At 31.0% G+C, this 25573-nt stretch overlaps 1 protein-coding gene across 2 annotated transcripts in view; it reads right to left on the bottom strand.

Moving 5' to 3' along the window:
* Positions 1–674: 674 nt before the first annotated feature.
* LOC124362131 (phosphatidylinositol N-acetylglucosaminyltransferase subunit A) overlaps positions 675–25573 on the bottom strand; it is a 31513-nt gene continuing 6614 nt past the window's right edge. For both annotated transcript variants that reach the window (XM_046816349.1, XM_046816348.1), the window contains exons 3-11: positions 20925–21104; positions 19905–20023; positions 16795–16910; positions 13492–13583; positions 9915–10120; positions 7024–7109; positions 3602–3785; positions 982–1072; positions 675–819 (exon numbers count right to left, since the gene is read on the bottom strand). In XM_046816349.1, coding sequence (XP_046672305.1) covers positions 766–819; positions 982–1072; positions 3602–3785; positions 7024–7109; positions 9915–10120; positions 13492–13583; positions 16795–16910; positions 19905–20023; positions 20925–21104 — 1128 coding nt within the window. In that variant the 3' untranslated portion in view covers positions 675–765. The remainder of the gene's footprint in view (positions 820–981; positions 1073–3601; positions 3786–7023; positions 7110–9914; positions 10121–13491; positions 13584–16794; positions 16911–19904; positions 20024–20924; positions 21105–25573) is intronic.

The following is a 25573-nucleotide window of genomic DNA, read 5'->3' as shown; positions in this document are numbered from 1 at the left end:
TCCTTAAATCTGATTGAACAATCTGTCAACAGCTGAATTATCTAGTAAAATATGGGTATACGAAATTACTGATAGATTCACCACTAACTTAGCATAAAAATCGGATGGTGCAAAAATCTTTTGTTTTTAGTACAGTCCAAGACAAAACATAACATATCAAACAATAATTTGTAACAATAAACAACAAAAATATGACTTTTCCTGGGAATCTCAAAAATATTATATCCATTTCAAACAGCAGCAGTTTTTATTAACTTAAAAAGTTTTGGTCAGCAGGATTTTATGAAAACAAGATCATTTTTTTACCTGGGTTCAAAAGAACAATGTTAGATCATTTATAATTTCTCTAGAATTCAGTTCTCGTATATACCTGAAAAACATGTGTAGCACTTCTTGACATAGTTTTTAGCTCCATCATTAATGGGACTAAATAAATAATAATACCAGCTCAAACAGACTTTTGGAAACATAAATAGATATTTGATGCTTTCCAGCTCTAGGGTTAAAAGCGTTAATTCAATACACACCCCATTCATTCCAGATACCATTCATCCAAATAATTTACTCTAAAGTTATTACTTTCACACTTTGCCATAATAAAATTAAATAGTTTAAAATAGTTAATTCATGAGATAAACTTTTGTTGGGATGGGTTTATATGAAAGCAACTGTGTTCTGTTCATAATAAATTATTTATATTTAATAAAATAAATATATGAAAAGAACATAAAAATAAAAAATACATGGTGTATAAAAGGACACTGATTAAATTTGAAGTTTACGTGGCTTCTTACGATATGTTCTTGCAATGTCGATATCCTGTAACAAATAATAGTTGAAGTTAACTACCAGCCTAAACACCTGTACAGAGAATGAGATATTTTTATTGACAGCAAAATCTTTTTAGAACAATTATTTTAATGAATGTTGACAGTTTTAAGTTCTGTAAAAATTATGTTTAATTACATCTTATCATATTACCTGTCTTGGCACTAGCCACTCCAATACTTGAAGAATCAGGTACATCAGAGAAACCACTAATAGGAATGGTAGAACGTTGCTTCGCATATAACTGAAACAAAAACAAGGTTTGTATGTTCTGTGGCAATATTTTAATCCTTTGAGCAACAAGCCGGCTATAAGTCATTAAGAGCCGCCTGTAGTGAATTGACCTTAAGTTTTTTCCATAAGAACAATGTTAAACCTTATGCACCTTTACGCACTTATTTTTGATCGTAACATAATAGATAATGTCTCATTTTAAAGATCTTATTAACATTAATACAAACGCTTTTTAATTTTTCTTTAAACTTTATACTTTTTTTAGTTTTTGAATTATTCTTTAAGTACTAAGAAAATTGAGATTTTCTCTAATAACCAATAAATACATCAAAAAATCTAAAAGAATGTTTGGATGCTTATCACTTACATCTTTAAAATGAGACTCCCATAATTATACGATTAAAAATAATGTCCTAAACGTCCGTGAGGTTTAACATTGTTTTCATGGGGTTAAAATCAAAATGGCCGCCAGTAGAGCTGACACTTAAATAGTCAGGCAACAGCTGATAATGAGAGTAGCAACACACAAATTTTGCAATCCTTCTTAATCTGGAGCTGAGGCCAATGGCAGCAAACAAAATTCACATACTGGTTAATCGAAACTTCAATTCTTCTAGTTTAAAAATATATTAGTTTTACCCTAAAAATATATATCTGAATAGTTTTTATTTGTCAAAACATAAACTATTAGATTTGATTCACTTGCCATTACAGAGAAATACCCGTGCAGTTGCTAGGCAATCAATTTGTTATACGTCTAAGAAAACGTATACTTACAACAAAAAACCACATGTTAAGAAAGCGCTGCTCTTTTCAGTGATTTGTATTTCCTACGATATGTTGCTTGAAAATATAGGTAGTTTTTCACCCTTCTTGCTGTAGCTGGCGTTAACTATGCTATCCTAATTAATAAGTTGCTTAAGTCAGGTGATAGGGTTTACCATTGAATTAAAACTTTTCGACTGCTTGGGCCATGAACTTATTCTTGCAAAGTTGAACTCCCTGGGAATCTGTAATAGAGCCCATCACTGGTTTGCCAGTTACTTAGAGGACAGGTCTCAGATAGTTGAAATTACTAACGCCTACAAGGGAAAAACCTGCAAAGTCCGATCCTCTCCACTCAATGTTTCCAGGGGTAAGCCGCAAAGTTCAGTCTTGGAACCAGTGATTTTCATAATGTTTACGAACAACTTCCCCTCGTGCATCAGACCCTTTGGTGAATGCTTCATGTATGCTGACGATACTGTCATCCTATTATCTGACAGTTCCGTGGAGAGTCTCGAGATCGACTCCTTTGTTGCAGTTAACACATTCGGTGCGGCGCGTCGGGTATACCCGTCACGCGTGTCTACCGCCGCAGCCTGGTGGCGGGTTTACCCGACGCTTGTCCCCTACACAGTAACTGGCTCCGTCTGAGCTCGGCTCTTGAATGAGGAGGTTGTTTTCACTGTCAGGCCCTGAGATATTACTCCTTTGTTCTTTGTGCGCGCCAGTCTAGGCTTCCATTCTGATATCAGTGTATTACCTATACTTTAATGTTTACATTGTATTGTGCTGTGTTTAGTGATAAGTTTGTTTATTATTTTGAGTACTTTGTTCATGAATATGGCGGAAACTTCTGGTAATAATTTAGAAGACAGTGAAAATGAATTCTTTGTCTTATTTTTTGTGTTTGGCTTATAAACTAAGTTCAGTGGCTTTATGACGGGTATACCCGACGTTTTTGTAATTGACTAATTTTGTTCCCAGAACCTGAAAAAACACTTTTAAAAGTGTTAAAGAAATTAACTTCAATAAGAAAATCTGAGTACTTCATTTTTTTTTAACTTAGCACTATTAAAAATATGTGTGTCTCATCTGTGGGCCTGGTGACGGGTTTACCCGACGCCGAATGTGACGTCATTATCAGCACCATAGAATCTTCTCAGATGACTTCTATCGACATTTCTGAGGTCCATGTATGTTAATATAAGAATTTTATGTAAAAAAAAATTTTAGGCCCGTACCACTGTTTTACGATTTGGCATGCAGCACTCAACGTGTTAATGTGGCAGTCGACTACTGCAACAATAACAACCTGGTCTTTAATGAAGAAAAAACAGTGCAGCTTGTATTTGGTCACAAGAATAAAGAGATTGCTGTTTTGCCAAATCTCCGGACCATGGACCATATCAAGTCACCATTGATGTCAATCTTTCTTGGCAAAACCACGTTGACATCCTCTGCAGGAAGCTGAGCAGCACCTTATTCACCCTGAGAAGAACCCTGGCAGTCAGTTCAATGGAGTCATTAAAGGTACGCTCAAGAGGCGTACTTCTCCCCCTTCACCTCCACCTCCCCCTCTCCCTCCCCTTCCCCATTTTTTTAGATATACATGTCTACATGCAGATATAAATAAGCTAAATTTTAATCTACCTCTCGTTATTGTGGCTCTACTAGTGAGTTTTTTGTTAACTTTAAAACTCTGGTATCTAATTATTTTGATTCTAGAGTAGTTTTTAAATTAGTTTCATTAAAATAACTAAATCTACAGTTTTACCTTCTGAGTTGCTGTCCAATACTTTTGGAAGATTCTTTGGTAACACTGGCATAAACCTTTTCTGTCCTGTAGGTCACATTTTGCCAGCTGTACAGAGAAGACACCCGGGTATGACAGACAAAAGGATCTACTATTTTGCCATGGCGGAGATCGCTAAGGGCTCGTTCTAATCCTTCCATTAGTGCTGTAAAATACATAACAGAATAAATATCTAATGTAAAGACACCCCAAACAGGAGAAAACTGAATTTTTATTGTAAGCTTTATTCAACAAAATATGTAAATTTAATTAATAAGCATACATTTTACCAGCTTCTTCTTATTGGAAACTAAATGCTTAATATATAATCAAACACTCCAATAAATGAAAGATTTTTATTTTGTGAGGCCTTTCGTGCTCAAAGAACACATCGTCAGACCCACATAACTGAAATAAAAGTAAATTAATAATAAAAACAATTTAGATTTAAATAAAAACATACGTCTTGAAAAATACAAAGAGATAAGATTTTAAAGGCCAGGAAGCATGTCTACTGTATATATAAAAATTAATATTTAATTAGATTAAAGGCAGTAACGGTGAATTTTGTAGAGGTCCAGGTTCATTATTTACTAAATAATTTTGGTTCTTCTGCATAAAAATAGTTTCGTAAGCATCGAGGAATTTGTTGTCATTGATTTCTTTTAATAATTTGACTTGTGAAAAGCAGTGTCCAGTATGGAGTGCATGTTTCGCCATGGCCGATCTTTCCTCTTGCTGATACTTCAGACATGCTTTATGTTCCTTTACTCTCTTTTTTATTTTCCTTTTTGTTTGGCCAATATATTTTAAATCACAGTTGTCACAATTAATTTGATAGATTCCAGATTTTTCTTCATCGTCTATTTTATTCTTTGGATTTCCTAATATGTTTTTTAGTTTTATTTTGGAATTTGAGGATACATTAATACTGGCATGTGTTTTAAAACTTTTAGCAATTTCTGTAGTTAAATTGTTGTAAGACACAGATATCCATTTTTCAGGTTCTTTGCATTTAGTTTGATAGAGAGTTGTTCTAGAATTTCTTTCAATAATTTTCTTTTTCTTTTTTATCATGTTGTCAATCATTTCAATTTTGTAACCATTAAATAATGCAATTTCTTTAATTTTCTTTACTTCCTTTTTATAATTTTCAATTGATAGAGGGGTATGTAAGAGCCTGTGGATTAAACTGTGAAAAGCTGCTCTTTTTTGTGAAGGGGGATGAAATGAATCAAATGGGATAAATCTGTCGTTTTGTGTTGATTTTCTATATATATCAAATTCAAAATGGCCAGTTGTATTTTTTGTAATTAATAAATCTAGAAATGGGAGTTGATTGTTATGTTCTATTTCACAAGTAAATTTTATCGAGGGGTAACAAATAAAAATCTTTCATTTATTGGAGTGTTTGATTATATATTAAGCATTAATAAGCATACCGAAAAATCCAAATGTTAGTTTTTAACACTTTCTTTCATAATTTTTATGAATTTTGTAAAAACTACAACACAATTTCATGATGTAAAATTAACTTTAATACTATCTTAGTAGCACATTAAACTAAAAATAACCTAAAAACCATCTCACTCTGGCTTAGATCCCAGGGCTTATTCTCTCACCCAGTAGCATTTATGAGTGGTTGGAATTTTTTTTAAATAAGAGAACTATTTACACTGAATTTAGAAAAATACTATTTTAAGTGATGAACTGAAAAATCTATCAAAAATTATAGTGATCTTAAAATTAGTATTCACATTTAGTCACGTACTACATAATTTAGCTTTACGTTAAGTTTTTCCCAATATCACCATAGCTTGTCACTTAATTCTATAATGTTGAGTTTATTATCAATATAAGAAACACGATGTTATACAAAACTGACATGCATGGAGATAATTTTAAGATTCAAAATTTTTTATTTGTCATCAAACTTACAATTATCAGACATATAATCTGCAAATTTTTGTATATACAATATCTACAATATTGGTACAAAATTTTTGAACACTTTCACACTGTCAATGTTATTAGAAAATGATTGCATTATTTAAAATTTTGAGCGAGCATATAACAAAATCATTGAGGTTCACTCACATCTCAGGGTGGAGAGCTTCACTCTTCAAAAGAGGGCTTTTCATATTTTGGCCCCAAGCTATTTAATAGACTTCCCTAAAAATTGTTGTTTCTATTGATAATTTAAAAATAAAAATAAAAGAGTAATTAAAACTATACTTACGTTACTGCATTGTTTTGTTGCTGTGATTTGACAGGAGTTACTTTCAAAAGTAATTGTTAAAATTGAATTATGCTTGCGATAATAAAGGGTTTTTTTATTTATTTACCTAACAGAAAATTGGGTACGTTGGTATTATACAGAGGCCACTCTGCCCCTTTCTACTACTCGTTATTACACAATATAAGATTTAGATTGTTATCATAAATATGTTAATAGTAGTATCAAAATTAAAGTTAACCTTAACGAGTGCTTACGTGAGCTTCAATTTTGGTACTACATTGAGAAATGATATTCTTCTTTCGTCAGAAGTACAAAGTGACACCAGGGGTACCCAAAGCCTGCACTGATGGCCAGAGGCATTTCCGATCAGGACTTTTCCTACTTCAGATCACATGCCAGATCATCCATACAAATCGTCACCTTTTTTTATTTTATAACAAAATCTACTTTTAATACTTATGTATTTACCTACTTATATCGCGTAATTTTAGTAATAAATAAGGACAGAGTGGTCTCTGTATAATACCAAAGTACACACAGTAAGTAAGGTCTGAGCCCTTGGTTAAAAATATGCAAGAGTAAAAAGAGGGTTAAACAGAAAAAAAACAGGACGTTAAGATTAGAGTCTATATGAAAATCATAAATCTGATGAGAAAGATACACGTCATTGACAACCTACAACCGTCCCTCCTTGCGAAAACTTGAAATCACAGCTTAGATATTTCTCTCACATCTCAACCCAATAACAACCCAAACGATTTTCATCAAAACTATTTTCCTCGAAAATCGTTGTTTTTTATGTTCAAATAGTTTTAAATTTAATTAAAAAAAGATAATTCATTATTTCTAAAATCATTCAAACAAATCTTTATGGATCACCTAAGAGTGAATCCCAATTTGAACAAAGTAATATAAACTATAAGTGACAAAATAGTATTTTTAGTAATATTCAATAATTTCATGTTTATATATTTTAAACATATAATTGTTGAAACTAGTAGAACTACAAGCCTTGTCTAGAGTAGTTTTAAGTCTCTTCTTAGTTGCATTGCTGATATGAAATCTTCTATATTATTAAGAACTCGTCAATCAAAGGTGAACAATAAGTTAACTAAACTAACTATTATTGTTCTATTTCTTCAAAGTACGTCTGGATCTAACTTACATGGCACAGTGGGCTCGGTGAGGTAGATGAGATCTGGGGGCAGCACCTCTGGTATTCCGCCTACTCTGGTACTCACTACTTGAAGTCTACAAACACAGAAACATCTACATTGTCATTTTGATTCTCAAATATGTATGTCTCTTAGGTTGTAACATGTCCAGGGTTTGTCCGGCAAGTAATAACAGATGTTTTGCGCAACTGTACATCAGAGCGCATTCAGATCAGCTGAGAACGCTTGAGTAAGGACAGGCGTTTCATGAAATTCATTAAAACCCCATGAAAGTCAAATTGAAACAAAAGATAGCAATCAATTTTTGGCAGGATTTAACAAATCTTGACAATCAAGACTAGGGATGTTGCGATATTATTATTATCGTTTTGTTATATTATCGTTTCGATATTGCCTATATTGATATCGATATAAATTATCCGATATTATCGTGATATCGGAAGAAATATACGAATATCGGAATTTTAATATCATATTGATAAAAAGTTGTAATTATTTATTATTTTTGCTTTATTAGTTTTACAAAAGCAACACTCAAAGAACTTGCTTTGTTCAGTTGTTAAATGCAACGCCAGCAAAGAAATTAACGTTGCAGATTAAGTAAAACGTAACCAGATGATGCTTGGTTCAGTTAAGCATATAGAATATAGTTGCTTTTTAAAATGTAATTGTGTTCTTAAAACTCAATTTAGATTCTTATAGATTTATATTGAAACGTAAAATTGTAATTTTTATTCTTACTTTGTCAAATGGTTCTTAGTTAAAAAATGTGAAATAGAATAATTTAAGGAATTTCTTTTTTATCTTTAAATAATGGTTTATTTTGTAATGTAATAAGTTGTACTTGTATTAAAAACATTATTTTGGAAATGAACTCGTAAGTTGTATCTTTGGTTAAACTAGTTACACACACTGATACAATCAAAGGTTGTATACACCAATTTAATCATTCCCCTTCCCTTATTTATCGATATCTGTCGATATTAAGGATATCGATATTTGGATTCGATAATATCGGTATATTATCAATATTCAAGCTTAATATTGATATCGATAACAAATATCGGAACTAGCCTCATATTGCAACAACCCTAATCAAGACTGCTTTTAACATAGACCAATGATAGATTGTCTGTTTACTGTCACTGTTATAAGACATGTTGAAAACTATTATTCAAGAAACTGTAATGAACAATTTGAATATGAAGACTGGATTCCACACACTGGTCCATAATGCCTTTTTGATCTGCAACATCCTTGCCAAACAGGGGTACCAACAATTCTTCAATATCTGTCCAGTCTGTACATGGCTTCCTTTTTGTTTGTTTCCAAACCTATTTACTCATGCATTTACTTTGCACTTTGACTTGATATTGAACCAGTGATAAAATATGGAATCAACAAATGAGTTTAATTGAATCTGTTCATGATACAAATGTTTTCCATCTTGTTATCCCTTGGAGAAAGATAAGTGAGAGAAGTGATGGGAACATCAGGGATTTTCGAATCTCCAATCCTATTCCAAATCTTAAAAATCAATTCCCGATTCTCGAATTTAGAATTTTAATGGCCTCTTTAACCTAAGTATTATATAGACAAAATTATCATCAATCCAAATTCTGCCATTCTAAAACCTTTAGAGACCATCCAGTAATACAAAATGTATTCTAGGAATACCAATCTATTCCAAAGGGTTTAATCTGCAAACAAATATGTGCTCACATTTGTATCATTTTTTAAAACTATTTTTAACTTAAATGTACTACAAAAACACATTTTAGCGATTTTTAATAAAAAACGACACAGCAAATCTCTGCAGATTCAATTGTTAAATCCTGTTGATCGATTTTCGAATCCGAGTCTATTGAATATTTGGAATATTCGAGATTCTGAATTTAGCTTTAACACATCATCAAGTGAGAGTAAACATGTTTAAGGAAATGATTGACAAGGCTGAAGAAGGAAACAGTTTCTTGAAGAGACCTGTGGCATGATGCTTTCTCACAGAAAATCTATTCTCATACAAGAAGTCTGTCACACACCTCTAATTTCATTCTTTAATAAATTAAATGTTAGCTCATTTTTAACCCTTTGAGTGCCAAGTGCATAATGAGGGGGTGGCACGGTCAGTGCCAAGCATTTATGACAGCTCACATCCCTCAATACCAATTACTCTTTAGGTATTTGTGTAGTGTTCTGCCAAATAATTTACAACCTTTTCTCAAATAAACATAATGGAATTATTTTTGTTTTATTCTGTATAGGAAAAAGAAGACTATTAACTTATAATATTTACTTAAATTTTAAAATCTGTTAAAAATGTTAAATAAAAATAGAAAATAATTAAAATTCTAAATGTATGATTGTAAATTATTTGTAAGCACCTTTTTTATTTTTCCTAAATAAATAGGCACAAATGTGTTAAAAAAAGGAAATTTTTAACTTTTTAATACATTAGTGCAACATGATAAAAATCTGCATCCGTACAATAAGTGGACTATCATATTTGGCAAATAGCTATTACCAGCTGTAACAAATCAAATCAAGTTAGATAATCTATTTTATTTGATTTATTATATATAAAATGAGACTAAGTACAATGCCATATGTCAACATTTAGTAAAAGAATAATAAATATTCTAAAAGCAAATCTGGTCGGCTTTCAGCACTATTCAGAAATACTGGAGGGCAGACCTCATCCTTCATCATTTCTCTGAATTATTTGTGAGATTAAATCGGCTCTTGGTACTCAAAGAATCCAGCAATATTACTTAGTCTATTAAGGTTTAACAAAACTGAATCAATGCTAAGGACAATCACTATTTGATTACACGAACAATAATGCTAACGTTAAAAATAAATCAAAGCAATATAAGTTTACCCGCATGAAGCAGCTTCAACTATCGCCATGCAGTAAGCTTCGGTTAACGAGGTATTGAGGAAAATGTGACCTTGAGTCAACACGTCTCGGACCTGCGAGTGTTCCAGGCTCCCTAAAAACTCAATTCGATCTTCGAGGTTCAAAGTTGTCCTGACTTCCTCCAGGAGACCACGCTTGGGTCCATCACCTCCAATCAAAAAGTGAACCTTACAAAAATACATGTTTCAATTTATTTAAGTAACATTTTTATGTTGCAATTTCACTTTGAATACATAAATTTTCAATTTATTTAAGTAACATTTTTATATGTTGCAATTTCACTTTGAATACATAAATTAACTAAATGAATGTTATTAAATAAAGACATATTTGTTGTCACCAAAACACACAGAAAATTATGTGTCATTGTTTGTTTGAAGACTGCCAGTGAGTTGTTAATAATACAATAAATAATTGCGATGCTGTAAAATTATTGCAACACTCTTTTGTTTATGGCATGAAAAGTGGACAGAATCTGAAAATCTTTAATTCACTGTCCATGCATGTGAATTTGAATGGAATATGTAATTTTATTAATGATCACTAAGGCATAAAGTGGTAATTATACTCTAAACATTTCTACAATAATTAGTTATTTGCTGACAAATAACTGTGAAATTTTTACATGTTTTCTATTTTTAATGTTGTTTTATTTAAGCCCACTTAAAAACCAATCAAATAATTTATTACTATCATAAAACATGACATAGATAAATTGAATGTGGCAATAAACTAAAAGAGGGCACAGCAAATTATTATCAATAAGTCAAATTCAACAAAAACAGTCAGAAAAATGTTATTGGGTAAATTTTTTACTTAAAAAATAAATGTTTTGTGCTTAAAATTGACCTTTAAATGCATAATAAAAAACAAACATTTTCTCTTAATTTTTGTCAATTGTAATAAGTGAAAGGGTTACAACTAGAATGTACTTTTGTAACAAAAATTTTAATTTAAGTAAGTAATTGGTCTTGTTCACACCATGTAAAAACTTTGCTCACATAATTAAATTCTTGAAATACTTTTACCACACTTTGGAGACCCATCTTCGGTCAAAAAATATTAAACTTAAACTGCCAATAATACCCATTCATTCGTATAGGAGGAATAAAGTAATTGTAATTGGCTGAACCAATGACCAGTAATCAATGGTTTCTTTATCACATAATGCAAGCGTTTTGATAATTTGACATGGCCTTCTTTGTTAAAGTTTTTCTATCTTGATTATTTGTAAAGTTTCTGTCTTTGGATAGTAGTATGAAATTTTCTCACTAAGTTTTAGCAATACTAGTTTGTATATAGGAACTCAATATATCACTAAAATGACAATTAATGATATTTTAAAACATTTTGTATTGTTTTTATTGTACAATTTTCTTGAACATATTGATTTTAATCAAGATGATACTCTTTGTTTGAAGTTTGTTATTGACGATGGTAGGAACAGGATTTTTCCAGACATTTGCCATCATTCATTAGTGTGCATGGAATTGACACACAACATGGTTGTGATTCCTTGACTTATGCATGTTACAATGCTATGGTAAGATTTGTGTATTTTACTCTAAGTTTTAATTATGTGTTAGGTTAGTTATTCACCTGCAAAAGAGATTACATTGCAGATCTTGAAACCTAGTGTTACTGAATTTGTATCACTGAAAAAATGTCTGATAAGTTGTTAAGATTTTTTACACCTTACGTTTAAATAACGCAACCACTGTTTATAACTGAGGGATTAGCAAACATAATAAGAACATTTAAAATTAGTATTTAAACCGTGTTATCTTTCATTTATAATCCTCTAAATAAAGCTATAAATATAACTTAATAAACGATTTTGGTGATTAAATAACAAATGGATGCACCTTCTAGATTCATATAAACGCAACGCATGGTGAATAGTGAGTTTATAACATGTATAACAGTTGAATGTACAAATCATAAAGATCTACGAATCCACTACTTGACATTATAATTTGATAGAAGGAATTATCAAATATTATAGACACCATCAGAATAGAACTACAACGCTGATTTATTCACAGTAATTAAGAGAACAATGATCATAAATAACCCAAGGTAGATACATCAGAAAATGTACATAGAAATATATTTTATGCTACTTAAGTTAATTAATTAATCAATACTTAAATGATATGAAAATGATTCACTTTTAATACAATTTTAATTGCAAGAATACTATCCATTTCCATTCATAATTTTTTTAAAGCAATTAAGCCTGTCTACGCTTTATACACAATAGACAAAAAAGGCAGACTCCAGAAATTTCTAGTAAAATTGATAATACAACAATAGAGAAGTTACACCGACAAAAATCTTAAATTACCAACATCTTAGGATGACCATGTGCAAACATCGTTCAACGTATAAAATGTAAGCTTATTCACTTTTTTGCGATTTTTTTGTCACATTGTAAAGTATATTTTTATAATATTTATTCATTAGACACATGGCTCGAGTACGTTTGGAAAGTCAAATAGATCACAGACATAAATCAAGTCGTAAATCAAAATTATTGCAAACCTGAAAACTTTTTTAAAGGATTTAACCTGTTGACAATTACTGGAAAGTGCAGGCGTGTCACCTGTTAAACTAAATCTAGGTGTTTGGCTCATTGTATCCATAAAATGTGTCCTATTCTTGACACATGAACCGTTCAAGCATCTGTTACTGAATGGTGCTGCGTTCTACTGCAGTTTCAATGGTTTGTATGGCTGGGTATTTTCACTAGGTTTTCTTGTATTAATTCATAACCTCTTATTGTATAACTTACAGTTCTGTGAGAGCTCTCAAGTTTCATTTATGTTTTTGATCTTATTTGACGCAACCAATTTTAAAGATTGTTATTAAAAGTTTCCTTTTCGTTTTGTTTCACTATTCATAAAAATTGTATTTTTTATTGCATGAAGAAAAGGACACTGACTAGATTTTTAACAAAACATTTTCATATAAATATGTTATTATGTAATAAATAATACACAATATTTAAAAAACTAGTTAAAATTGGATGACTTTTGTCCATTCTCTTTTGGGGTTGGACAATGGCCGACCAGCACACTCCAACAGGTTACAACAGGTTAAGAGACAATTTTTTGTCATTATATCTCTGACATAATACTATCCTTTTTACTTGTAAACTAAACAATTACCATTCTATCTTGTTCATACTGGAAAAACCAGCCAGGTATTTTAACACCATAAGTTGGAATTCTTCACAAAAATAATCACATTGGGAATACGTTCTTTTTGAAATGCCTCCTGATAAAATTAAAGGTATTAATTAATTTAAATGACTAAGTAAGGACTTACTAAAAACCTTATTAAAACATATTATTATTCTAAAATTAATTTTGAGAATAGAAAAGACTTATTTATTGTCATATTATTGTGTGTAAACATTTAATTACATGAACTGTGTTGCACACAATTTAGTGAGACTATAAATTTTGAATAGAGTATTTTAGTTCTCAATTTTAAATATTTTGGCAATCTGAAGATCAATCCACTATGGACTCACCATGCCATATTTCACACAGATGTCAGCCATCACTTGAGCAAGCAGGTCAATCCCTTTGCGGTAGACCAACCGGCTCACGATAACAATGGTAACTGAAAACAGGGAACCTGCTACTGTAACTGATAATTTACAAAGAAAGTCGCTAAATCCTTACCATATAGCCTTTCAATTGTAACTGAAATTTTGCACTACAATACAACTAGTTATTAAGGTAGCCAGTATTAAGGTTATAAGCAATGGAAAATTGTTAAGTGGTGAAAATTATGTTATATGAAAAAAAAACACAAACCGATGTGTACATGAAATAACCACAACACTAGGTATTTTTTTATGAATTAAAGTGAGAGATTGAACTATCCACATTTCTATAAATGATGATGAGAGTTAACTGAAAATAAATAACGCAGCTATGGTAAGAAGGGTTGATTCTATTCTAAAGCTCCTCAGAGCTAAACTCAACATCTGCATTGAAAATAAATGTTGGGACATATTGAACAAAGAGTGTTAGTTACACGTGTTCAATATTCTAGGTTTTTACTACACATCTGTCAAAGATTCAACAGCACAATACACTCTGCCATTACTGAGGTTAGGTCAAAAAACTTCTGAAGGAAAACTTAGTTCTGAATTCCAACTAGTACAGTATGATAGTATTCAAAGAAGCAAGTGAGAGAAAATCGGTTTATGATTTTGGCTGCAATAGCCAAAGAAGTGTGAAAGTATAGTGTCTTTTTGTTATTGATTTGCACTGTTGAGGAGACTGTTCTGAGAACTGTTTCCACGAGTCCTAGGCTTTAATAGTGCAGGCAAACAAATCAATTCTTAGATTTTTGTGATGATTTCCTCTTGATTTCTGATATGTAATAGAATTTATTTAAGTAGGTTTACTACATACCCTGAGGCAGCAACTCAATAACCAATATTTCAATGTTAAAACATCATTGTAACAGCAGTACCAATATTACAATGTTTTCAACACTGGATGCCGTCATTATTAGTAAGTCAAAAACAAAACACATAACTGATACATACACAAGTATACGAATACAAAATTAAAACATTCTTAGACCCTGAGTGTGGGCAAGTATGAACTAAAACTGCAGGACTAAGTTACTTTGTCATGATCGCTATTATGATCATTATCGCTGTCAAGAGTCAGTTGATTGAGATTGATCTTTATTCCATAGTATAATAGCAGTGAAGATGGAGTGTAACTTGAAGTGTAGCTTCTCATTCAGATCATAGTTTTTTGATTATTCATTTTTAAACAGCTGGTATATCACAAATTTAATTTTCTACCCTTCGGCCATATATTAACCCTCCAAGAGCTTTTCGTCGCAGCCGCGAGTAATTAATGCCTATTATGACAGCAAAAGTCGTGCCCACGACTATATAACAGCGCTTTGTATTATATTCATATTAAAATGGCAGCAAAATAGTCAAATTGGTATCATTTGAAAGATGAAGATTTGTTATAGTACATATAATCGCAACAATGCATAATTGTGGAGGCAGTGCATTACGTCATACTTTGTTTTGACGATACGTTACAACTGCGTAATGCTGACAGCTGACTGCAGTGTTGCGTGATTTTCAAACATGGATTGTGATGCTTTGGAACATTCTAGTGAAATTCAGGATGTTTTAGATGAATATGTATCTAGTGAAAACGATGCAAGTGACATTGAAGCTCCTGATATACCTAAAAACATTTCACTTCGTGATTTTTCAAGTGGCAGTGGTGAAGAGTATGAACCGGACCCTAATGAACTTTGAAGCTAGGGTCAAATTACGCCAGTGCACAGTTTGCTAAATCTAAAAAAAAGAGGCTGAAGCAGATTTTGGTGCCCTGACTGTAATACAGGTGTGCACAGGGAATGTTTCCACTTATTAGAATATTTCTGGAGACCCCTTAGGCCTAAAAGAAAAAGAAAGGCAGACACTCAGAGTAAACATGGGGAAAGAATTGTGTATATACTTGTGATTTTATCAATGTTATAGTTTGGTTTTTAGTTTAAATATAAACAGAGTTTATATATTTGTAAAACTTATTAAATTTGGAAAAATGGCTATTTTGAAACTGTGTTTTCGTGTACATAGTGAAATACTGTGTAGTGGATAGGACATGACAAAATTGTGAATATTTTATTTTACTTCAGAGGGCTACATACCTGAACAGGCAGAGGGCAAGTACAATACTGTTATACTTCTTTTATTCCTTATTGTTTTTTAATACATTGGTATATAACATGAACAATTTAATTACAAAATTGCATTTTATACGGTTTTTTAAAAAGAGAACTGTAAAAATGCCAAAAAATCTGTGGTATTAAGGGAGTGGGTATGTGGCACTCGGAGGGTTAAAAATTCTGAGTCCGTCATTCATTGTATGGCGCAGTCCATGTCTATGTTGTGCAAAATTGGCGATAAACTAGGGTCAGGTTCGATGTAACGTGTTTTGAAACTACACCCTGTTTGACTGATGAAAGCGCTAGAACAGCCAAGACTTTTAAATCTTATTGACTCCTGTTTTATTCAAGCTTGTCTACTGTTTCAGTACTTAAAATCACAATCTTCAACTCAATTGTACAAGTGAAGAAAGACTAATCTCAATCAACTGAACCTTGCCAGCTGATAAAGACGATCATTGGCCGTTACAAAACTTAGACCTGCAATTTCAGTCTTGTACCCACACCTGTGCTCTACACCTATCCCACATTGAACCTATCAAACACTATTTAAAATGTGTTAATTCTATGTCCATATATTCGTGTATCCATATTTTACATTTATTAATGACGACGATGCCCAGTGCTATTTTAAACATTTTAATTTCTCTACTGCAACGATGTAACATCTAAAAGCATCAGTGCAGTATCATTTGTTTTAGATTGCTGACTAAAGGAATGTACTAAAAATAAACACAGAATTCAGCAATCCAGGGACTAAAATATTAAATTTGATTGTAAAAGAAACTTTAAATAACTGGTGCTTAGTGTAATTAAAGAACTAATGAAATGAATAAGGCCATTCATTACATGTCCTTTACTTCAAGAGAATAGGCTTTGGTTTGGGGATGGCTTTGGCTGATCAAGAGCATACCAATAGATTTTTCCTATTCAATAAACTTTGCAATATTGCGTGACTGAGGACTCGTAATTAGTTCTTTTAATTTATCATCACAAGAATTTTAGCTGGTGTAAAAATTTGCAGAGTTCTACTTGAAAAATTATAAAATATAGATGCATCTTCATTGTGTCATTATCTCTTTTGTAACTTAAAGAAAATAACTTGACATCTTACTTTGATCCCTTTTCCTCCTGGAAGGGTCAGGTGTGAAAGCTATTGTATCAACAGCATTCGGAATGACGGACACCTTTTCATGGTTAACTCTAGCCCGAAGAACAGTATTTTCTTTGCTGAAATGTTATACAATACAGTTTTCAACCAAATGAATTTCACAACCAGTTTTCAATCAGCAGTATTACATAAATTAATAGAAAATAACAAAGCTGTTGTTAATGTTAAGAATAACAGACTTATAATTAAAAGATTTATAACATGACATACTAATTGTACAATGTTATTTGCTTAAAACAATGATATAAAATTATTGATAAACAGATTTAATGATGTACTATCTTGTATGATAAAATATAAGTGGGTTAGCTTCAATTTTTGTATCTTATCTAGTGAAAGCGGTCGATACTTTGAAGAGGTTTCTTGTTTTCTCATCATTGTATGTATTGAAAATAATTAAACATCAATCTGGTAAGAAGAACATTACTAGAAAAGAACATGCCACGAGGAATGCAGTGTGAATGGTTAATGAAAAGCAAAAATAGTATATTACATGCAAAATGAGGAGTTACACATAAATCACATGACTATAGTGGCATGAAACAGAAATCACTAAAGCATGAAAAACAAACAGATAGAGGGAAAGCAGAGATATGGACGAATATCATCTGTGGATGATGTCACATGATAGGTCATTTATTTAAGTTTTTCTTAGTTTGTTACTGTTTCTTTACGCACTTTAAACCATTGGTACATACATTTTATACATATTATTTGTAAAAACTACTTCCAAAAACATTGAAACTGAAGTAATCAGCTACATGGCAATGTTCAGAACAAATAGGGCCAGGTAAGGTTAATCTTTTAATTCTAATTAGCAAAGTTGCAACACCAATAATTTTTGGGCAAAATTAAATCTTATCTGATAGCTAGCTTCTTTTAGCAAATTTACAGTGGAACATGGATAATTCAAACCTTGAGGGATCTTGAAAAATCATGTATCTATAAACTCAAATTACACAAGTACCTTAAAAAATAATTATAACTTTAAATCTATATAATATAAACCTTAATATTATATTACATATAGTTATATGCACTAAATATTGCATATTTAATAAACCGAAATAATACAAGGATTGTCCAGAAAGTAACAGACGTTTGGGACACTATTTCATCAGTGGGCAGGGCTAGAGCCGCCATCTTGTGGTAAAAAGATCCTACATTCAGTTTGTATTGAGCTGTGTCACCAAGCAGTCTGTATCTCTTCTATGGGAATAAGGACACAATACATTCTCCCAAAAACTAATAAAATTTCTTCAAACTCTGTCAATCAGAAAGATCACATCAACTGTTTTCTGCAACAATAAGGGTGTGGTTCTGGTTCATTTTCTTGAACGAGGCTTGACAGTCAATGCAAAAGGTATTGTGAAACTGCAAAAACTATGGTGAGTGATAAAAAACAGGCATCAGGGAAAACTAAGCTAAAAATGGTTGTTTCTTCATGACTTTTGCACGTCCACACACAGTTCACAGTGCCCAACAGTTCTTGGATTATTTTGATTGGTAGATTTCCCCATCATCATAAAGCTCAGATCTAGCGAAAAGTGACTACCAACTCTTTCCAGAAATGAAGACCTGCCTTGCAATGCTGATGGCCGGCGTCTTGGGAGAGCTGAGGGTCGATCGATCTAAAACGTGAGACTTTAGATCTGAGCTAGAGATAGCGCTGGTTCAAATCCTGTCCATGACCATGGCACCTTTTTTTACCATTGACTGTATCGAATCTCCCCCTTGAATAGTTTGAATAGATCTTTGCACAGGCGAGTGATCCATGAAGTCCAACTATATAATGCTTCAAATTCGAACGGCCTTTCCTTTTTGTTCCAAAAAAATAATTAAAAAATTACAGCACTTCAACAGTGTCATCAAACTTAACACAAGCATTAACCAGAGGTTAAGATTTCTAGCGCCAAGTTTCTTTTAAGTTGGAATCGAAAAACTTGTGTTACACTATGATAAGTGCCTCAGTTTGAACATGGATTAGGTTATAAAGCCAAAGAATGTAACTTTCAAAATATATATAATAAAAGTTTTTCCTTAACTTTGTTACTTCTTATTTTAAAAATGTCTGTTACATTCTGAACAGCTCTTGTATATTGCAACAAACTGTACAGTCTTTTGCAATAAGAAAATCATTTCAAACATCTTTACTGTTACATTTCTATCTTACATGTGTAGCAAATATACACACCTGAATGACACTGTCAAAATTAGCTCATTACGTGTAGGTTGTATGTATTCACTTTGACAGATGCGTTGTGACAGAATTTGCCATGCAAAGATATGATGAGGAGGGATTATAAAATGGAGTGGAAGGGGGATATGGGGCTGACCTAAAAAAGTGGAGAGACAAGGCATAGATGGATACATTCCGTTAGCTCACATTGCTAAATTCATGTAAATCAAATAGGCACTGCCAACAGCTGACAGGAAGGAAGCTGTTTCTAGTAAACATCATGTGACATTCTACTGAATCGGTATGGCAACAGTTTGTGCATCCATGCACACAACTATACATTGTGAACTAAATAATAAGACCATACATTTTAATGTTGTCTAGTCTACTCCAAGGAATTTTAGATCGATCAGAAATAATGTACGATAGACATACACCTTTAGAATAACATTTTTTTTAACACTATAGAAACATGAAACACAAATATCAAGGGACTGGAAAAAGTTCATATCATTCAAAGGTTTTGAATTTAAAACATTTCAACTATCAAGTTCCACTGCATTATAAGAGAGTGAATAAGGTTCAATATTTACTGTAATGGAAAAAGTTAATTTTTAACCATAAAAGTAATTATACAAACTTACTATTACCAAATTAAACTTTAGTTTTTTTTAGGATAACTTTAAAATATTTAAAAACCTTCAAAGAAGACAAACCTTAATGAGTGAAGGTATAATTTTTGTACTACTAATCTAAGTTTTAAGAACTCTACAAATAGAAAATGTACATTACATTAAAGTTTATGTACTTATTTGAGATCTACAGTAAATTACTTTACCTTACAACAAGTTTAAATGAATAAAAGCATAATTACCCAGTGTGAGATACGCATACACAATGATCACAGTCAGCTAAAGATAATTCTAGAAATTTATTTGTAATTATTGCAGATGTATCAGCGAATCCAAACAAAGAATGGTCTGTGAATACAGTCTGGAACACCAACAATATCACATTAAAATATATAATAGTTGTTTACAATTATATTTTTATAATTTGTCTTATCATAATGTTTAATTAGTTACCCAATTAAAACTTTAATTACATAAATAAAGAATTGTTATAATGCATTGATGATTTTAAATGTAAATGTAAAGATATATAAACACGGTACTCTTGAAAAAATGTTGGAGTTTTAATGTTAATCAATACTTGGACTTAAAATCACTGAATGTATGCATGTCCAATAACACTGACAAATTGTTAATCACCTCAAATCAGAAACCACATAATTTGTAATCAAATAGATGGTAACATTGTAACCTCGTAATTGAATAGATTGTAATATTCTTATGTCATAATTGAGTAAATGGTATCACTGTAATATCGTAATTAAGTAGATGATAAAATTGTAATCTAGTAATTAAGTACATGGCAATCATGTAATTGAGTAGAGGGTAACATTTTAATCTCAATTTTTTGTTTATTACTTTTGACTTTCCATGGAGAGGCCATCTCCTTTTAAGCCTTAATTGAGAACCAACATAGCTGTTGAAAAAAAAAACAAATTTATCTCTAACTTCACTTTTAATTATAAATATTAAATGATGAAATACTGTTATTTTGGTAATTAAGTAAAAGTTTTATCAACTATAAGTTTGAGTGTTTTCAATTTTAGATTAATTATTATTACAGTTAGTAATACATTTTCCAAATTTAGTTATAATCTTTAAAACCAATAAACAATTTAATTGGATTAATTGTCTAATTTACTATATTAGTACTGTACTTTATTACTAACAATTTACGAATTTAAACGACCATTAAACAAAATGTTAACGTTACCAAACACAACATGCATGAACAACAAGTCTGAACATAAGCTATAATATACCTTCAGTCCTAGAAGTCTTCCAATTATCATGGCTTCGTGAGCCAAAGCTGAAAATGCTGAATGCCCATGAACATGAGTGATTTCTTCCCGGATGAAAACATAGCGTATCAAGGGAAGGGAACAAATCATTGTAGGCAGAACACACTGGTTGTAGAATGTCTTTATAGGCAGGTAGTACACCTAAACAGAGTTAAAGTGAGTTAAAGTAACGTTTATTAAAATTTAATTTTATAAGTAAAACGTACATTACTTAGACTTCTAACCATAATGTAGTGGGAAGGGTCATGTTGAGTGAATGTGAATATTGAGTTTAGCCAGAATTGGAGCTAAACTCAACATTCACATTGAATCAACCCTTCCCACCATAGCTCCTTTATGTGTAGAAAACTCGGTTGCTCCATCATGCTTAGAAATCGTAGTAAACCTAATTGTGCTCAATTCCACTGTATTGTCCCAGATTCCACTATTTTTTTATATTTTGTAGTCCGGGTGTCTCTGGTGTTGAAACTATGTAAATAGTTCATTTTGAACTTCTTTATCCCAGACTTTTTTGGCTCTCTTCAGACGAACATGACTCCTGGAGTCAAGTCTGTGACAGCATCAGATTCCAAACGCTCCTTAGCCTTGCTAAAATACAGATATAAACCTACAGAATTTGAAAACCTTGACCAAATGCTCTTTGACTCTTGTGTGGTATTAATGAGGGACGTCAGAGACAAATTTATGTCTCTTGGTGCAAATAAAAATTAAAATGGATTGAAAATAAAATGTACAAACATGTACAACTGGAAAATCTAAACAGAGTTTGTAGAATACCTATGTAGCATTTTTCAAATATTGTTTTAGTCATGTTTCTTGCTATCAAAAAATGGTTTTAATATTAACAAAAATGTCCTACCCTTATTCCACTCTGCAGCTAAGTCTGCATGTAAGTGATCTGAAAATCCCGCAAAAATCCATAGTCAGTACCTGATCAAGAAATAAAAAAGTATAAATAAAGCATACATTTCCTTAGCCACTGATTAATACACCGAATGTGTGAAATGTAAGTGACTTTATTGCATCGTAACAACACTCAAATATTTTATAAAATCAACACAACCAACACCACAGCTACATGCCACCAGAGAACATGTGTAGTTAAGAAACCAGTTATGAATTTAAAATTATATTTAATGATTATTTAAGCAAACATGTTGCCTATGCAATGGATTGAACTACTACATCATATATAATAAACTATATATAGAATAGTGGAGTTAAAACAGTTGAGGAAACTGTTATTTTTCAAAAACAATTTCAAAAACGACCTAATTAACTGGGTCAAAACACTAATAGCCATCTTTGAATATGTGGATTTTTAATTCAGGTAGTGTTAAAAATGGATATTATCACTGAAAACTGAAATGTTATGTTTTAAAATAACTGTAGTACATTACACAATATATGAAAGTTATAAACAAAACAATGGAAGAGTATATTAATGCTGGTTTCTGAATGTATATTGATAAAAGAAAAAAACAAATGAGGAAATCTGCGTGAAGTGATTAACTAAAGGAGGCCATTGTTATGATCTTTTAAATCTGCTAACTTAAAAGAAATTGATGTATAAAAACACAAAAACTACAATACAACACTACAGTAACTAAAAAAAGGATCTTATAATTTTAAAATGTCCAATATGGCTTTAAATTATTATATGTACTAGACATCCTATCTGTTAATAATCTGTTTGAACATAACACAAATTTTTGAAATTTTCAATAGTATATATTCACAAATATATAATTGTGTTATTTAAGTACACTTTGTTATTTCATTGTTGACTCTGTCTTTTGCGTGTTTATCATGTGCTGCTGTATTATATCATTGTTGTGTTCTAGTTGTTCATTTGCGCTTCTTTTGACTTCATAGCTGGTCCACTAAGATATGTTTTTGTTACTGACATAAACATATATGTTACTTTGTTATTTTCTTATTGACTCTGTCTTTGGTGTGTTCATCATGTGCTAATGTATATGTCAATAACACAAACATATATGTATGTCCTTTTGTTTATTTATTGTTGACTCGCATCTTTGATGTGTTCATCACCATGTTTTTTGCTATTGACTTTGTTACATGTTTTAAGATACATTTAAGATTGCAGTTTTGACACAGAAGAGGACAGATAAAAATTCTCAAAACTTTATGTTTCTGTTTTAACATGTAACAATGGCAATCCTTTTAATATTTAAATATTCATAGTAGTCCTTGAGGGTAAGAGCAATTTGTAATGCATAAGAAAATATCTAATTTCTCATGATACTAAAAAAGTTATTTCCTCTAAGAAATAAATCTTTCAGTCAAGTTATTTTTGGTCGGTGTCACAATGAGGGAGTAACAAAACTGGTTGCATATATTAAATAATACACTTTTTACAGCCCTCTTTTTAGCTTGCACACTTAAAACCAACCATTAGATATGTAAATAATATAAGTTACATCATTTTCATCCAATGAGATAAGGAGGCTGAAAATTGCTGAAATTCAGACCATTTTTAGTCTTTTTTAAATCATATTAAATCGTGAACTGTAACACTTTTATCAATTTATTTGATTAAAATTTTTAAGACATCATTGGTCATGTATATTGAGCAATACAAACAGCAAACACTGTGATATCTACACCAACAGAAAGGAATCCAATTGAGCAAACAATACCATGCTATCTAACTGATAGGTTTATCAGGTGTAAATAAAATGGGGAGAGTTGCCTCATGGTGCTATCAATACTACCAACACTTCAGACTTTCTGAGTTCTCAGTCTCTGTACTAAACTTCTATAAAACTGATGCTTTGTGGAAAATGTTTCAAATTAATTGCAATACAAGTTATTTTGTACTCTTCTTACTATTGGCGTGAATAATTTGCTGGATTACAATACACCAAGTCAAGGATATATTATAAAGCAGACATAGATTTTGAAATACATTAAAATTAAAATATCCCGAGATTAAATTATACATAAGAAAAATATCTGTTAACATCATTAGTTAAATTGATTATTAAAATTACTTGCATTGAAATATGCTGGTTAAGAATGTCCCCACATTTTTCTCACAGAATAAAACATTTAAAAATTGGTAATAATACTTGAACCAAAAAGAGGTTTACTTTTTTCATCTGCTAGATTAAACTGATTTAAAAAGTAATTTTAAAATTGCCACTTAACACGAGAATAAAAGAATGACACAAAAATAGCTTTGTAATTATTAGATACTCTAAAATAAAAACAAATGTATTCCCAATAAAAAATACCATTTTGAAAAATGTACATATTTTATTATTATTAATACAATATAACTCTTTACACAACATTAGGATATTGTTCCTTGGGTGAAATGAAGTAAAAAATGCAACCAATGGACTAACTCTTTCTATTTTAACTTACTGTCTACCTGTATATCTGTTTTTTTTTTTCATTTAAAAAAATAATCTACCAAAACTTTAGTAAACTCTATGTTTACAGGATCTGATTTTTGAAAAATAAAAATAAAATAAGAAGGTTGATAAAAATAACTTTTTTATATATTTATCAATAAATACAATGACACTTTAAAGTTGACACTTTGAAATTGCATAGCAAATAACTTACTTATTGTTTACAGTTACAGTTAGTTACTTAAAGTTTAGTCCAACCATGCGTATCCAATATCAAATTTCTTCATAGTAAGGTAAAATTTTGACAAAGGAAAATTTTTTGAGATAGTAGATAACAATTATTTTGAATATATTAATTTATTTATCATTACACTTTTACCCTATTGCGGAGAAACTTGAGATTAGGCATGCATGGTCAGACTAAACTTGCAATAAGTCAGTGTTATCTGAGTTCAACATTTAAGATGTCATTGTACTTATTAATATATATTTCACAAAAATGTATTTTTCCACTTTTTGTAAGATTAGTATTTTTTAAGATTTTTGTAGTTGAAATATTTTAAATAGTTGCCATTTTGAAATTAATTTTGCAAATTCGACAATTTTTAAAAATTTATTTACCTTATCAACATAACAAATTTACAAAGGTTTAATTAAAGTTGGTTGATTAGTTAATAAAATATTCAATGTATTAAATTAGTTTTAAATAACAAACACAGACAGACAGATGTATGTTAAACAGAAAGAGATAGACCATTGGTTGCATTTTACTTTTTGCTTCATTCCACACAAGGAACAATATCTTAAAGTTTGTGTAGAGGTTTGTTAAAAACTGTATAATCATAGGATTTACATTAACTTAAAAAGAAAAGAGTCCAGAGATCACATTAGGAATAAAATAGAATACACGCAATTACTATTAGTCAGTACAATGAATCATATAATTGATTCAACAGTTAGATGTTTAATTAATCTATTAGACAGATAACACTTGGATGACTGATACACACACACATGGAAAGAATTTACAAGATTGATGAGATCCAATTATATCTTAATTTTAAAGGTATGTTAGCAGATATCTACTCTATCTTGTCCTTTTCATTTTATTGACAAACAAAATTTTGTGTCAGTCCACACATATATCATACAAAAATTAAACAATGCTGGTCTACATGTCATAGACAAGAACGTAAGAGAGGGTTTCAATACCAAGCTTTCCCCATA

Source organism: Homalodisca vitripennis, chromosome 5 (genome assembly GCF_021130785.1).
Source record: "Homalodisca vitripennis isolate AUS2020 chromosome 5, UT_GWSS_2.1, whole genome shotgun sequence".
Lineage (NCBI taxonomy): Eukaryota > Metazoa > Arthropoda > Insecta > Hemiptera > Cicadellidae > Homalodisca > Homalodisca vitripennis.
The sequence above is the reverse complement of the archived record's forward strand: the minus strand, read 5'-3'. Positions and strand labels throughout refer to the sequence as shown.